Source organism: Anopheles cruzii, chromosome 2, assembly GCF_943734635.1.
Source record: "Anopheles cruzii chromosome 2, idAnoCruzAS_RS32_06, whole genome shotgun sequence".
NCBI lineage: Eukaryota > Metazoa > Arthropoda > Insecta > Diptera > Culicidae > Anopheles > Anopheles cruzii.
This window is the reverse complement of record NC_069144.1, coordinates 46,840,713-46,856,041: the sequence shown is the minus strand read 5'-3', so window position 1 is coordinate 46,856,041 and position 15,329 is coordinate 46,840,713. Positions and strand designations below refer to the sequence as shown.

General features: G+C 56.7%; 3 protein-coding genes across 3 annotated transcripts; 2 read left to right on the top strand and 1 right to left on the bottom strand.

Annotated features, from left to right (window-relative positions):
• The first annotated feature begins 645 nt into the window (after nt 1-645).
• On the top strand, nt 646-10,103 carry LOC128277922 (protein dopey-1 homolog). Its single transcript, XM_053016527.1, has 8 exons — nt 646-7,656; nt 7,745-7,892; nt 7,956-8,108; nt 8,184-8,379; nt 8,758-8,769; nt 8,945-9,112; nt 9,175-9,328; nt 9,422-10,103. Exons 1-8 carry the CDS (start codon nt 646-648, stop codon nt 9,632-9,634), a joined length of 8,055 nt encoding a protein of 2,684 aa, XP_052872487.1. The 3' UTR covers nt 9,635-10,103.
• Nucleotides 10,104-10,576: 473 nt separating this feature from the next.
• Nucleotides 10,577-12,347, top strand: LOC128279185 (peptidyl-alpha-hydroxyglycine alpha-amidating lyase 1). The gene is made up of 3 exons (XM_053017905.1): nt 10,577-10,700; nt 10,805-11,048; nt 11,109-12,347. Exons 1-3 carry the CDS (start codon nt 10,577-10,579, stop codon nt 12,139-12,141), a joined length of 1,401 nt encoding a protein of 466 aa, XP_052873865.1. The 3' UTR covers nt 12,142-12,347.
• Nucleotides 12,348-12,370: 23 nt separating this feature from the next.
• LOC128279184 (methyltransferase-like protein 25B) lies at nt 12,371-13,974 on the bottom strand. The gene is made up of 4 exons (XM_053017904.1): nt 13,870-13,974; nt 13,337-13,788; nt 12,514-13,271; nt 12,371-12,447 (listed from the first exon to the last, which is right to left on the bottom strand). Exons 1-4 carry the CDS (start codon nt 13,972-13,974, stop codon nt 12,371-12,373), a joined length of 1,392 nt encoding a protein of 463 aa, XP_052873864.1.
• Between the last annotated feature and the right edge of the window lie 1,355 nt (nt 13,975-15,329).

Sequence of the window (15,329 nt, the reverse complement as noted above, 5' to 3'; positions counted from 1 at the left end):
TCTAGTAGTAGACACCCTATTTCGGGACTGAAACGAGTGAGAGCGCACACAGCAACTCTCGTTCAAGTAGAGAACCACGGACACGGAGTCTGTGACAAGGTTGTTTTTTAGGCTCTTGAGGTGCCAAAAAAACATTAGCACGATTGGAATCTTTTTCCTTGACCGGCCTATAGGCGACTCGCGACCCGCAGACGAGAAAACCTTGACCAACATTACCGGTTCGTACCAGTTGGCTTCGCGTTGTTGCGACTGAGTAAGCGCTGTCTTATTATACTTTCCCGGTTTGCTTATCTGCTACACTTGCGAGATATAGTAGATAGTAGTTCCTTCAGTTGTTTCGCGGCCTCCGCGGGGCGAGATGCACACCCTTATCTGCTAATGGTTCCGGTAGGCTTTCGTTATCATTGCGACTTACATCTCAGACGCGCGCGCGCGCGGCAATGGGTCCGGCTGCCTACCCGGAATCTAGTCAGCCTTTGCTTATCGGACGTACAGGTAGGCTTTGTGGGCCGCGTTTTTCTTATTGACCGGTGTCTTTGGCTTGGCTTGGGTTTGTTAGATAAGGCAGCGACGGGACAGAAACACTCGTAACGAATGACTCATTGTGATACAAACTGTTTGCTTACAGTGACGGCGCTCACAGCGATGGATTCGGCCACCGGGTCCGGGCTGATGGAGGAGTACGAGCTCATGAAGCAGCCCAAGTACCGGGTGTACATCTCGAACATTGACAAAGCGCTGAAAAATTTCGAATACTCGAGCGAGTGGGCCGATCTGATCTCGGCGCTCGGGAAGCTCAACAAGGTCATCTCCTCGAACGCACTGTATCAGATCATTCCGCGGCGGATCAAGATCTCGAAGCGGCTCGCGCAATGCATGCATCCGGCGCTGCCGTCCGGGGTGCACCTGAAGGCACTGGAATCGTACGATGTCATCTTCAGCAACATCGGTGTCGAGCGGCTCGCCTCGGAACTGTTCATCTACAGTGCCGGTCTGTTTCCGCTGCTCGGCTACTCGGCCATGAACGTGCGGCCGGCGCTGCTGTCGATCTACGAAAAGTATTTCGTCCCACTGGGCGAAAAGCTGCGGCCCGCGTTGAGTGGGTTCCTGAGCGGAGTGTTTCCGGGGCTCGAGTCGGGGCAGGATCACTTCGAGCGCACCAACCAGCTGCTGGACAAGGTGTGTGTGGCGGTGAAGCTGGAGTGTTTCTACACCTGCCTGTGGGAGTGCATCGTGACGAACGCGTCCGTACGGTTACCGGCCATTACGTACGTGCTGGAGCACTACGACAAAAAGATCCCGTGTGCGGCGCAGCGGGAACTGATGGGCAACAGTGTCGAGCTGATGGTGAACGGGCTGTGCAGCTGTCTGACCGATGGCGTTATTCTGGTGCAGCGCAACACGCTCGAGTTCCTGTTGCTGGCGTTCCCGATGCACGTCGAGGGCATCCTGTCGGAGGTGTCTGCGACGAGGCTCGTGAAAACGGCCCTCAACACGATCCTGCGGCGCGATATGTCGCTCAATCGGCGTCTCTACTCGTGGCTGCTGGGTTCGGACACGAGCTTGGGAAAGCATCACCACCACCACCACCTGCAGCACGAGGGTCAGCGGGGCAAGGCTGAATCGGCGGCGTTGGACGGAGCGCCGGCGCCCTACAGTCCCCACACGTACTTTGAGCAACACGCCAAGAAGCGCCTGATCGTGGCGTTCAAGATGATCCTCCAGGAGAGCATCGCCCACAGCCCGGTCGATCTGAGCCCGTACCGTATCCTGATCTCGCTGCTGGATAAGGCCGAAATCGGGCTGCGCATCCTGGACGACGTGCTGTGCGACATCATACGGGTCATTTCGCTGTGCAACGGCAACCTGGAGGTGCAAAAGTCGGCCAACCTGCTGTTCTCCACGTTCGATCCGGCCTACATCTGGAACTACATGTCCCGGCTGTACCGGGAGGCGGCCGTCGGCACGGAACGCACCCGGAACGACGACCCGGGCGGCATTCGGATCGACTCGGGCCCTCCCGGGACGGTCGAGGTGTGTCACCTGACCGAGTTCCTGCTCGAAACGCTCTCGCTGGAGATGTACAACGAAACGACGCGCGTCCACCTGCCCAAGTTCCTGCTGTCGCTCATCTGCATGCTGACGGTGTACGTGGACAACATGCACTCGGTCGAGGTGGCCGCCTCGCTGCGGTTGTGCGTGAAGATTGTGTCCAAAATTCAACCGATGATCATGTCGGAACGTGTGCTCGATCTATCGCTGACGAGTCGCAGCGCGAGCGCCACACCGAGCAACGCCCAGGAAGCGAAGGAGGGCGGAGTGGGACTCGAGAAAAGCAGCAGCGATTCGAAGATCCACGAGTCGTCGCTGCAGGTTACCGGCACCGGCAGTGACGCTAGCAGCCAGGCACCCTTCCAGCGGTCCAGCTCGAGCCAGGGGCTGCACAAAAAGAACGGCGCACCGAGCGCATCGGTTGCGGTGCCGAGTGGCAAGTATGGCAAGAAGAACAAAAAGTCGAAATCGTACACAAAGTTGAGCGAGCTGAGCACGAGCTCACGCGAGGGCTCCCTGAAGGGGAGCGCGAGCAAGACGAAGATCAACCGATCGGAGGCGGAAGTGACGATGAGTGGGGCCAGTTCGGCGCCCAACTTGAAAAATGGTCTTACGGGTACGACGACGGCCAACGGGCGTGCGGGGGCTGACGGAGAGAGCGGAACCGAGAAGCGATTCAGTTGCAGTAGCAGCAGCAGCAGTAGCAGTAGTAGTAGTAGCAGTGGCAGTTACGGTGTCAGTTCCAGCCAAAGTGATAGCGCCAGCAGCGGAGCAGAGGAAGCCTTGGCGGCTACTGCCGGCGGTCGAGGGATCGTGATCAAAATACAGCCCTCCACGGAGCAAGCTTCGGCGGCCATTGCCCAGTTGCCCGACTGCCCGATCCTCGATCGGTGCATCCGACAGTACGTGGCGTTCTACGAGCTGTACGTGTGCCGCAAGCTGCTTGCGGCGACGGTGGACGGTCGCGGCCAGCAGGACGAGCAGGAGCAGGTTAGCTTGCAGGAGAATCTCTTCCTCGGCTCAACGGCCGATCCGGATCAAGATCTGGTGGTGATCAATACGCTCGCCACCGAGCTGGAGGAGCTGTTCGATTGTCTCACGATCAACTCGCAGTCTTCGCGCGCCAAACTGAACGCCATGTTGGCCCAATCGGTCAAGGGCCACTCAACGGCGACGGCGACGACGACCACAACGCCGGTTCAAACTCCGACACACAACGAGTACGAAATGGCCCTGCTGGTGCGGGGTAACGAAAAACTGGCCCGTGTGGCCCGCACGCACATCGGGGAGTCGCTGCGGAACGCGCTCAAGCTGGCGTGCAACGTCCTGACGGAGATGTCATCGTTTCCGAGCTATCGTAACGAAAACGCCAGCACGGAACGGATAGAGGACGTGCCCGGTTGGCTGAAGGCGCTTACCGTGCTGACGGTGTTTGTGCCCGATCTTGATACGCAGCTTGCCGCTGCACAGACGCTGATCGATATGATTGGGCTGCTGCGGACGAACGGCCGGAAGTCGTCGAAAGAGTCGTCGGGCAAAACGATCGTGCTGATGATGCCCCTGCTGAAGCTGGCGCACGTCAGCTGTCTCGAGCGACGCACGAAGGTGTTCCAGGTGCTGACGACGATGCTGTGGAACTATTTGGATGCGGCCCGGCCGGAAGCGCGCACGATCAGTCAGCTGCTGTACCGGTTGCATAACTGTCTGGACAGTCGCTTCACGGAGAGCGTCATCATCGATCGGTTGCTCGTGCCACAGACGCTGTTCGACGACGGGGAGGACGCCGAAGGCCACTACCGCGAAATTGTGGAACGGACGGTGCGCCGTGGCAGCCGAGTGGCGTTGCAGGGCCTCTGGCAGATACCGACGCTGGCCAAAACGGAGCTCAAGATTGATGCGGAAGGATTCCGCAAGTTTCAGCTCCTGTGGAAGCTCGGCCGCGACACGTTCCATGGGAACGAGTTTGAAAAGTTGCTCTTTCTGGTGCTCGATTCACTGACGCTGCCCCGGAACGTGTCGATACAGGTGAAAACGGCCAACTGGCTGCGGGAAGCCCTGGTACGGGGCGACATCGGGCGCATCCTGAAGCTGCTGCTCAAGACGCTGCTCAACGAAAGCACCAAACGGTTGAGCATCTTCTGCCCCAAGCGGTTGCGGGGCATCGGCCTGGAGCAGGACGAGGCCACGGGTGCCGGCGCCGGCGGACTGCCGGGGATGAGCGAGTGGGAGAAGGAGCTACTGGCCGATGCCGACGTGCAGCTGAATCAGGCCTGCTTCGCGGTCAGCTCGGAGGATGGCCAGATACGGTACCACATGGACCCGGCGGCCGTGCTGGGCAAAAAGCGGAGCCCAATCCGATCGATCCAGAAGAAGATTTTCGGCGTTTCGATTGGTGGCGGTGGCGGCGGCAGCGGTTCGAAAGGTGGTGGTGCCACTGGAGCCAGCGCCGTTGGCAGTGGTGGAACCGGTGCCAACGCTGGCCATATGATAGTGTCCAACTTTGTGACGAACGAAGGCACGGGGAAGAAAGGAGGTGGTGGAGGAGGAGGTTTAGGAGGGTCCACCGTGACTGCGGTGCCTACTGGCGGCGGCGCCGTGATGGACGATGGCCAGTATGGTAAAATTTCTGTGATCATCAATCCGCTCGAGTCGGACCAGCTGCCGATCGGCAAGGGCTCCGCAATGCGCAACCGGTCCAACTCGATGGGCTTGCTGGCGGCCACAACGACGACGACGGGCGGTGATGCCGACAGTGGCATCTCGGAGCCGAGTTCACTGGCCGTAAGCGGAGCCGGTAGTGGTAGCGCCGGTGTGTCGCGGAAGGACTTTCACCGATCGGCGTCCGATCTGGATGACACGAACGACAGTGAGGCGGATCCGCGCGGGCTGACAGAGCGTAGCCGCGGATCGCGGCTGCTACGCGGAGGCGGCGGACTGGGATACGACAACGAACCGATCAAGCGGTACGTCGAGGAAGGCCCGATCGTGGACTTTATCGGCAAGTCGCGGGATCGATTTCGGAACCGCAAAACGTACCTGATTTCGTCGGGCAACGGTGGTTCCGGTGCCGGTGCCGGAGATGATTCGCTACTATCCGGCTCCTCGTACACGCTGACCAACGGGCTTCCGGTGTCCCTGAACGGTACGCTCACGGTGACCGATAGTGATAACGACGAGGGATGCGGCGCCGCAGACCGTAGGCCCACGGCGGGAGGGGAGCTAGAGGCGGAGGAAGGAGAGGACGAAAAGCCGGCGGTGCCAAAGATATCGTTCACGCGCATCAAGAGCTGGCGCAACGGTAACAAGCTGTACCCGTTTCACACGCACTTCCTCGTGTACGAATCGGTGTTCAACACGAAGCAGATCCTGTACACGATCGAGACACTGCGCAACATCCTGACGAACGATGCGCGCTTCTTCCTGTGCCTCTCGGTGACGACGTCGGTCTCGAGCGGTCAAATCAAGTCGCTGCTGCTGCGCCACCGGCGTAACATCTTCGGCAAGGGTTTCACGGAGGCGCGCGACGATTCCGAGCACCAAAATCTGTACCGCGGGTGCATGTACCTGGAGGTGATCCTCACGGTGCTACTGTACTACACGCGCAGCTATCAGACGGACGGAAAGGACGGTAAGGGCCAGCAGCCGTCGCGCGACGACTTCAACACAAACGCCAAGGTACAGCTCGAGTGCATCGAGCTGATGACGACCATCTTCGGCGAGCTGCTGGCGTTGCTGAAGGACGTTGGCAAGAACCTGGCCGCGTATGTGGCGGACCTGTTGGAGAAGTGCAAGGTGCAGAAGATCGTGCTGTACTGTCTGGCGTCGTCGGTAAACTATTTTGCGACCCCCGGCGGGTACACGTGCTACGCGGACGAGGTGCTGCGCTACAGCGATCCGGAGAGTACGCGCCAGAACGCCGAAGCGTACCAGATCGAGTTGCTGCGGTTGCTGTTGGCCGTGGTGAAGCTGGAACACGAGATCACGCTGCAGCGTGCGGATGATCGTGCGGGGGTCGACGCAGTTAAGGGTGCCGTCTCCGGTGCAGGGGGCGGCGGCGGTGGCGGTGGCAGTGCTGCCCAGACGAAGGAGGGTTCGAGTGGTTCGAGCAGCTCGCCCACGAAGGTGGCCCCGGAAACGAAGCGAACGTACCGGTACATCCCCAATCAGCTGCTCGCCCAGCAACCGATGTTCCTGTCGACGATCCTGTCGGCGCTGGCGTGCGAACGGTTGCAGCACGTGCACAAGAACTGGACCGATATGGTGACCGCGTGCCTAACCTGCCTACCGCCGGCCAGCCTGACCAACATCGTCGTCAGCGTCATCCACCAGCTGTGCAGTAACCTGGATCGGGTGACGAAGCGTGATCGGATTCTGGTCCAGTCGATCGATTACATCGTGTCGCAACTGGAAGCGATCACGGTGCTGGCGCACTACTGTCTGCTCGACAGCGTGCAGCAAATGTCGCTGGCCAGCATGTTCAATGCGTCGACGACCGGTGGCCTGATGACCGCCTCGAGCACCCACTCGGGCCAGATCATCAACAACATCGTGAACGTGTTCCTTTCGTACTCGTCGTCGCTGCTGAGCGGTGGCAGTAATCAGCAGGTCAAGAAGAGCCACCAGGAGGTGGCAAAGGCGGCCATCCTAAGCCACCTGCCGCGCATCATCATTACGATCGCGACCCTGTGGGAGACGAGCATTAGCGATTTTCGGCGCGTCAAGCACCAGCTGCTGGAGTTTCTCAGTCCGATCTCGATGCACTACGGTACCAACTTCCTGACGGCGATCGCCGTCGCGTGGTACGAGCGTAGCGGCGGAGGTGTCGAGCCGGGCGGCGAAGGGTCCGAGGTGGACTTTTTCGAGATCATGACACGGGCACTGCCACAGGCAAGCGACAACCAGTTGCTGCTGGTGAAGCTGATCACGGGCATTCGGATCATGTCGGTGGACTCGTTCATCCAGACGATGCACCAGGTGATCAAGAGCCCACCGCACATCTACCAGCCACCGGTGGGCCTGAATCTGGAGGTGAGCGCACTGGAGCTGCTCTACTTCTTTCTCATCTCCGGTGTGTCGCCGGCACAGTACACGGACTGCTGGAGTTCGCTGTACGCGCTGCTAAAGGACTGTCTGACGCTGCAGGTGACGGCCCAGTTTGTGGCGCTCTCGATCCTGAACGAGTTCGTGCAGCGCTGCCCGACGATGCCGTTCTCGGACAAGAAGGATCTGCGGGACCTGCATGACGTTACGTCGCGCCTGGTGGAAGCGGTCTCGAATGTGGCCGGCTCGTGCCTGGAGCAGACGACCTGGTTGCGGAGGAATCTGTCCGTGAAGGAAGAGTTCAGCTCGATCGACGCCACCGGCAAGGATGGGCTGCTGATGCCGTCCAGCCAGCACTACTCGATACAGGCCCAGTCGATTCTGGCCGCCCTGCTGGCATCGCTACTGGACGTGGCGTTCAGCTCGCAGGAAAAGGACAAGGTCACCACGATCGTGACCGGTGTGATGTACAACATTGTGCCTTACCTGAAAACGCACACCGCCAAGAACATTCCGACGTTCCACGCCTGCTCGAACCTGCTGGCCAGCCTGAGCACGTATCAGGTCAGTGATCGCACACGATCATGATGATGTGGGGAAGGGCCGTAATCCGTAATCAAAACCGTACTTATTTCAAACCCCCCCCCTACAGTACATTCGGAAAGCCTGGCGAAAGGATGCGCTCGATCTGCTGCTGGACAACACGTTCTTCCAGATGGACAGCCGCTGTATGCCGTACTGGAAAACCATTCTCGATAGCTTGATGACCTGTGATAACACTACCTTTAGAGATCTTATGAGTGAGTACGGCCCGCCCGCGAGGCATGACGTGACGTGACACCCTTTTTTTGGCCCATTTCCAGACCGTTTACCACTGGCCCAGACCGGCTCGCTGAACATATTCACCTCGAAGGAGCAAGAGTACGAGCAGCGGGCCCTGCTGCTGAAGCGCCTAGCGTTCGTGATATTCTGCAGCGAGGTCGACCAGTACCACAAGTACATGCCGGAGATTCAAGGTGCCAAGCTGCCATCTGAAGCGCGTGATCGTAAGCTCTTGGCTAATCGAACGCTCCCTTTCTTCCGCTCCACAGAACAACTTGCCAACAGTTTGCGATTGCCGCAGGTCGTACCGCTCATACAGTCGGCCGTGTTTCTCTGCTTCCGCGTGCTGCTGCTCCGGATGTCGGCCGACCACGTGACCAGCCTGTGGCCGATCATTATCGCCGAGATGGTGCAGGTGTTCCTGTCGCTCGAGCAAGAACTGATGACGGACACGGAAGAGTTTAGGTAGGGATCGGCTCTGCCGGGTTGGGTTTCGCGTAGCTTCTTCTTCGATTTAGTTCTGTCGCCTGTCTTTCCGTTCTTGGCCTCTTCCGTTTCCGTTTGGTTTCGTAGTACTTTCTTCAGTTTGTAGTTCAGTTTGATCTATTTCTTCCAACATTCCTGATCCCGCTCTCTGGTAGATGGCCAGGTGGGGGTCCGCGTGTAACGCTACTGATGAATATTACCATTTTTTCTCTTTGTCTTTTTCCCACTCACCGATCACACACACCGTCGATCACTGTCGCGATCACTGTCACTCTTCATTGGTTGTTTGTGTTTCACCACCATACTACTGAATACTACTGAACGTCCTATTCGAAATTGAAACCCAAAACCCAACAGATCCCAATCAAGGTAAGAAACGACCTTTGGCGACCGCGCGCCGACCGAAAACCGACGGATGTGACCACCAGCACGCCCTAGCACGACGACGGGTCACGACCGACACGAAACTCTCTCGCTTGTCGCCTTTCTGGAGGAACCCGGTGCTCATTGGTTGCTCTCGTTTTTCGCCCGGTTTTTCCTCTAGTCAACACATACGGATGCTGTCCGGACTGGACACGGCCTGGGTGACCAACACCAACAACGGGCTGTACTCGTACGGGCACCCGCACTGGCGGATGGTGCAGCTGGAAACGGCCAAACTGCTCGAGCTGGGCTGCGTTTTGCCGGCCACCATCTTACCACACTTCCAAATGTAATGTTACGGTGACCCGATACAGCGTACTGCAACGAATGATAACCTTCCCATGGTTTTAGGTACCGGTGGGCGTTTGTGAGCAGCCAGAACGAAAACTTCCACCCGAAACCGACGGCAACGGGTCGATGCGACGAGAAAACCGTGGTGGCTTTCGTACCGCACGTCTCGAGGATATCGCAGCTAATGGATCTGCGCTACACTTCGCATTCGCCGGTACGTACGTCCGGGGCGGGCGACCCTTTGCTTGGGCTCTGATCTGATCTGATCTGATGGGTTTTTCTTGCTTCCTCTCTCGCTGGCCGACAGAAAACGCAAACGACCAAGGGCAGCCACATTATGCTCACGTGCCAGTCGATCAACACGCTGCAGGACCTGTACGGCTTTTTCTCGACCCTCTCCATGCGCTGGCCGTCGCACATCTCGTACAGTGACACCGAGAAGGACACCAAGCAGTGCCTGGAGGAAGTGGAGCAAGTGCTGGCGTTGGATTTTCTCGAGAAAATTCCCCCCGCGAAATAGTGGCCTCCGCTGGGGCTGGGGCACGGCACTACTACTAATCGTGATTTTGTTCAGTATTTTCCTTCTCCTCGAGCAGAGAGCAGCAGCATGTTGTTTGGTGGTGTGTAGCGTCCTCCGTATCGACTATGTACATTTTAGTTGTTATTTTTTCACTCTTCCCTCGATGACTGAGTCAAATTAAAGCAAATGATGCAAGGAGCTCGTTCATTGCGTGTGTGTGTGTTGTGTGTATGCGAACTAAGAAATAATGGAACTACCCCCTATCGATGTGACTGAATCGAGTCGAAACCATAAAATACAGGTGTTAAATGTTGTTGGTAGGAGCTCCCGGAGGCAATAGATAAAAAGATGGACCACGCTGGATTGCGTGCCCCGGGTTAGCGGGACAGGCTTTATCACGTGAAATGATGACCCCGGTGGTGTGTGTGAAGAATGTTATATTAATTTATGAAACTTTTAGCTCTTAATGACCGATCGTGTGCGGAGGCGAATAAATTGTATTTGAAATAGTTTTTTATTCCACAATTCGACTACACATCTCACGTGCGTGAGATTTATTTCTCACCGCTCACCTGTGATGGCAGGTGTTGTTCTCACCACTCGCCTGTGTTCCTCACGCACCGTGCAGGTTATTAGTTATTATTTTTCGTTCGTCCGATCGTGACGGAGTTGCGCGCTACGGTGGGTGGTTGTTGGATTCTCAACGATTCTCTCTGTCACCGTGGGGGCCAGTTGCGCAAACAGTAGTGGGCCGCGATGAACGCCTCAATTGAAGTGATTGTTTTTGAAAAACATTAAACAAATATCCTCCGATTGCCGGAATCGCGCATGTTGAAGAATCGGTCGCCCCTAGATAGCGCCTAGCGTTCTGCTCCGATGTTTTGCTGGGCTGATAAGACCCCCGACTACTTTGTTCGGCGCTCCTTTGGCAACACGAAAAAGATGTACACGTCGCGACCCACGGAAGTACTTAAATTGATGGCATTCTGGTGTGTACTCAGCGTTGTCGCCGCCCAACCCACCAATCTCGGCGGCGGTGGTACTGAACAGAGCTCCAGTAATAACGGTATCTCTACTGGTTCACGGTTGGCCGATCATGGTAAGGGAGAATAAATTTTTACGCCACCAAATGACGATGGGCGTAACGAATGCTGTTGCGGCTTCTTGCAGAGTATGGCTACGTTTCCAGCTGGCCCATTCTCGATCGTAAACTGGGCTCCGTGTCGGCGGTAGCGATCGACGGTGCCACGGGAAGTGTGGTGATCTTCCACCGTGGCTCACACGTCTGGGGAGCGGCTTCGTTCGATTTGGACGACAATTTTCTGAACGCAACCGGTGGCCCAATCACTCAGCACACCGTCTTGGCGTTTAACCGGACTACCGGCAGCCTGCTGCAGGAATGGGGTGAAAATATGTACGCACCGGCCATCGGCGGAAGGTAGCCCGCTGGACTCACTTGACTTTCCTTCTTCAGCTTCTATATGCCGCACGGGTTGACGATCGACCACGAGCGGAACTATTGGCTCACGGATGTGGCGCTACACCAGGTGTTTAAGTTCAACGTGACGCGTTCGACCAAGGAACCCGTGCTCGCGCTAGGGGAGCGCTTTCAGCACGGCAACGATCTGTACCACTTTTGTAAACCAACGTCGGTGGCGGTGCTGCCGAGTGGGGAGTTCTTCGTGGCCGACGGGTACTGCAACGGGCGGATCGTGAAGTATACGCCCGACGGAACACCGATACTGTCGTGGGGACGGAATTCGTTCGTGCTGACGCGCCAATTCAACCTACCGGATGGTCCGGTTCCGGAAAGTTACTTTGCAATTCCGCACGCACTGACGCTCGTTCCCGATCGGGCATTGCTGTGCGTGGCGGACCGAGAGCAGGGCCGCGTGCAGTGTTTCCACACGGCCAACGGTACCTTCCATTCGCAGTTTAGTGATTCTGAAATCGGTACGCGTCTGTTTAGCGTCAAGTACGTGGCGCAGGACGGTGGTCTTTTGTACATCATCAATGGACCGCAGTTTACCCTGGATCGTCGGCCGATCATTGGGACGATCCTAGCGATGGGCAGTGGCCGTTTGGTGGGTCACTTTCGGCCCGATAACATGGGCCACGCTTTCAGTAACCCGCACGAGCTTGCCGTTACAGACGACGGTGCAGAAGTGTACGTAGCCGAGCTGGATCCTCAGTTGGTACACAAATTTCGACGGCTCACGACGCCAACGATCGTCACGCTACCGACGACGGTGGAGGCACGCCAAGAGGAACAAGCCAGCAGTGCTGCGCTACAGACCCAGGTCAAACCAGAGCAGACCATTCGGAGCCCGTCGGCGGACGTGACCAGCAGTGCACTAACGGTCGGTACGATCGGGGTATTTTCCATCGTAAGCACGCTGCTGGTGACGAGCTTTTTAGTGATGCTGCTGTCGCGCGTCATCTGTTTCCGAAACGGACCCGATCGGACGGATGAGGTTGCATTGCAGAATATGAACGAGGAGATTTGAAGCCGAACGTGTGCAGTGCAATACTTACAGTGCGATCTGTGATCTGTTGGACAGACTGTGGAGTAAGGGGCGAGTAATTTGATAACTTATTGACCATTCCTGCCGTCTAACAATAATTAACGACGATTTTAGTTGTATCAAAGACTTATATATTTAAAATAAACTCAGCCGGCTGAAAGCAAAGGACAAATGTGTCCCTGATCGATGATCGTTTGAAGCGTGGCCGCGATCACTTGAAAGCGATGATGGAATGGTTGCGTGGAGAGGCTCTCGGATCGAAAAGCACACCAATTTTGGCGTTAACACCTGCGGACGAAAGTAACATGTCAATGAACAAAATAGATCAACCAACCACCGTTCCCTAGCCAGTACCTTTCTCAAGCAGAAACAGCCAGCGATCGTACAGGATGAGACTTTCCAGGAGGGGTGCAAACATGAGCCGCAACGTGTAAAACTTCACCACCTCTTCCCAGCGTTCCAAACGGTGGTGCACTTCGGGCGAATGTATCTCGTCGCTCGGCACCGTCAGATCCAATCCATCGACTGCTCGCCAACAGTACTGTTCGAACGAAACTTGGGCCGCCTTAATGCCTCCCCTGAGCCCGGAGTGCTTCAGGTCCGGCCGCAGGCGCACGATAATACATTCGATAGCCGCCCGGTAAGCATGTATCTTTAGCTCTTGGTAATTTTCGACCAGCCTATCGCTGTACTGCTCGTTGGCGTGGCAAGCGATCTCTCTTGCCTGGTAGCTTAGCGAGAGGCGCGTTTTGCGACCCAAGTTACTCAACGGGAATCCGTAATCGACCTTGAGTGGCCCGGGGGATGCTCGGACGCACGATAGTTTCATGTAACAGCAACATACCAGTTGCACCGAGGTACAGTCCCGGCAGGCAAGGAACAGCCGCAGCAGCGATGGTGCCAAATCGCCGCAGGGATGAAGACCGACCAGGCCAAACCGAAACTCGTCGCCTTCACGAACGTTCAGCGCCGTGCGCAGCATCCGAACGAACCGTTCCGGCTCGATATGCTCCAGGTCCACGGTTTCGTGCACGTGAACAGGGTGCGCTAATGTGTCCGTTACTTTTGGTTCTATTCGGACCAACCTTTTCCATAGTTTCACATCTTTCGCTCTGAAAACAAAACGGCGATCGATCGTTACAATGCTGCGCTAGTGAGGTTCTAGATCACCAACTACCTGGCGGCCTGCACAAACGTGCCGTTCTGCTCGATGCAACACACGCGAAGCCCGTACCCGTAAGCTAACGCCCTGGCCAGATTGCCCTGTCCCGAACCAATATCGACCAGTGCGTGGCAGCGACGGTTGACCGTTTCGTGCCGGCAACTGACAGCAAACTGTTCAATCTCGTGACGCTTTTTTAGCTTGACGGATTTTCTAAACAGTGCCGCCTGCCGCTGGAAGACGCATTCGGGCGCCCCGGCATCAGCTACGGCCTGGTGCCGCCCTCGGGGAAGTTCTAAACGATGAAACAACGATCTTAAAGCGAGCATTGCCAGTGGCCAGACCGTTACCTCGGTGTGTCTGCTATCCGAACGGAGCAGCTCAGGTAGCTGCCGTATGGAAACGCCGGCCAGACATTGTGCCCAGCTCGCGGGTAAATTGGACCAGTGGTTCTCCTGGAAGAAATCCTGCCAACGGGACACGGGGACACAGGGTATGATTCAGTTAACCGACAGGAGAGGCAAAGAAATCAGTCTGTTTTATCGTACCACTATGTACGCATCGACAATCCATTCGTACACGGTCACAATTTGCCTTATTTCGCTAACTTTCTGTCTCAGTTCGGCCTGCAAACTCACGGCCCCGCGGTCCATTGTTGTCGCGCCGGTGGAATGTTTTTGTTTTGCCAGATTCCACAGGGTGACTGGCTCTCAGCGCTTCTAGCAACCTTGGCATTGCTTGACAGTTGCTGTGGTTCCTTCTCTCTCAGCTTCGTCATGTTCGAATACTACTTGGTCAGGTTCGAATGTTCAAAGTAAGGGTGCAAAAATTGGTTGAATTCAGAAAAAGTTCGAGCGGACGGTTGTGTGTGTGTGTGACGCTTTTCATCATCGGCTCTCGCGCTGTTCACACACGAGGCACAAGCAAGTGCAGGAAGAAAATTCGCGACCCGTGGCGAACGGGAAAACCAAAACATTGTGCCCCCCGAGTGCCTCTAATTCCCGATTATCGGTTTCCACGGTCTGTCGATCCCGTCATCACTCCGTCCGCGCCGCGTGGTGGTGGGCCAGCGCAGCAGTCTCAGTGATCGCCACCCAGCGCACCCCCCGGCGGAGGAGGAGCAGTGGGCGCTTGTGTCTTTGCGTCAGAGAGTTCGTTCGATTCCTCGTGTCGTGGTGCGCAAATAAATGGGCCCAGAATTTTTGACAGCGGATAAAAAGCGTCTCGCGAGCGGCATAATTCGTCGCTAATCCATCATAATTTGTGGTGAGACGGGGCTCCCGCGCATCGTGGTGCGTATATAGACAGACCCCTTTGCGCGTCAGCTGATAGTGGCGATGGCTGCGTTCTATCATCGCGCCGAAACACGCGGAAGCAGCCGCTGAGATCGACACGATAGCCCCAATTGTGCGTGTGTGGCGCTAGTGAGAAACGTGCTGGGCCTTCGCATAACAACAGACGGCCTGTTGTTTGTGTCCGCTTCGCTTCACCCTGTGCGGTGGGTTGTTGTTTTGATGAAGAGCATTGCGTGAACTGTGTGCTGTGTGCCGTGGACCCCCAGATAGCACCATCGTGACCGACCCACACACACACACACACGCACGCACTGTGGGTCGTACGACGACGACGTGTAGGACGTGGGCATTCGGCGCGGCGCTGGCGAGAGGAAGGAAACGGGCTAGTGATAATTGATAGCGACTTCACAACGACGGCCCGACGACGACGTCGTTGTCCGACGTCTTTGTCGCAAAAGAATCGCGCGTGTGTGTGTATGTGTGTGCTAAGCCTCCTCGAAGGGAGGCTGAAGATCCGAAACCGAGAGTGTGCGTAGCGCGCGCAAGCGAGAACGGAGAACGGTTTATAATTGATAGTGGGCCCGGGGAGTGCAAGCTTTGCCGCGATTTATGCGTGCGATCGTACGCGGGCGGGCCCGTGTGTGTGTGTGTGTGCCACGCCGAGGGCAACAAACCAAAAGGATGCTGAATGAGCTCACTGAAGAATAGTGCCG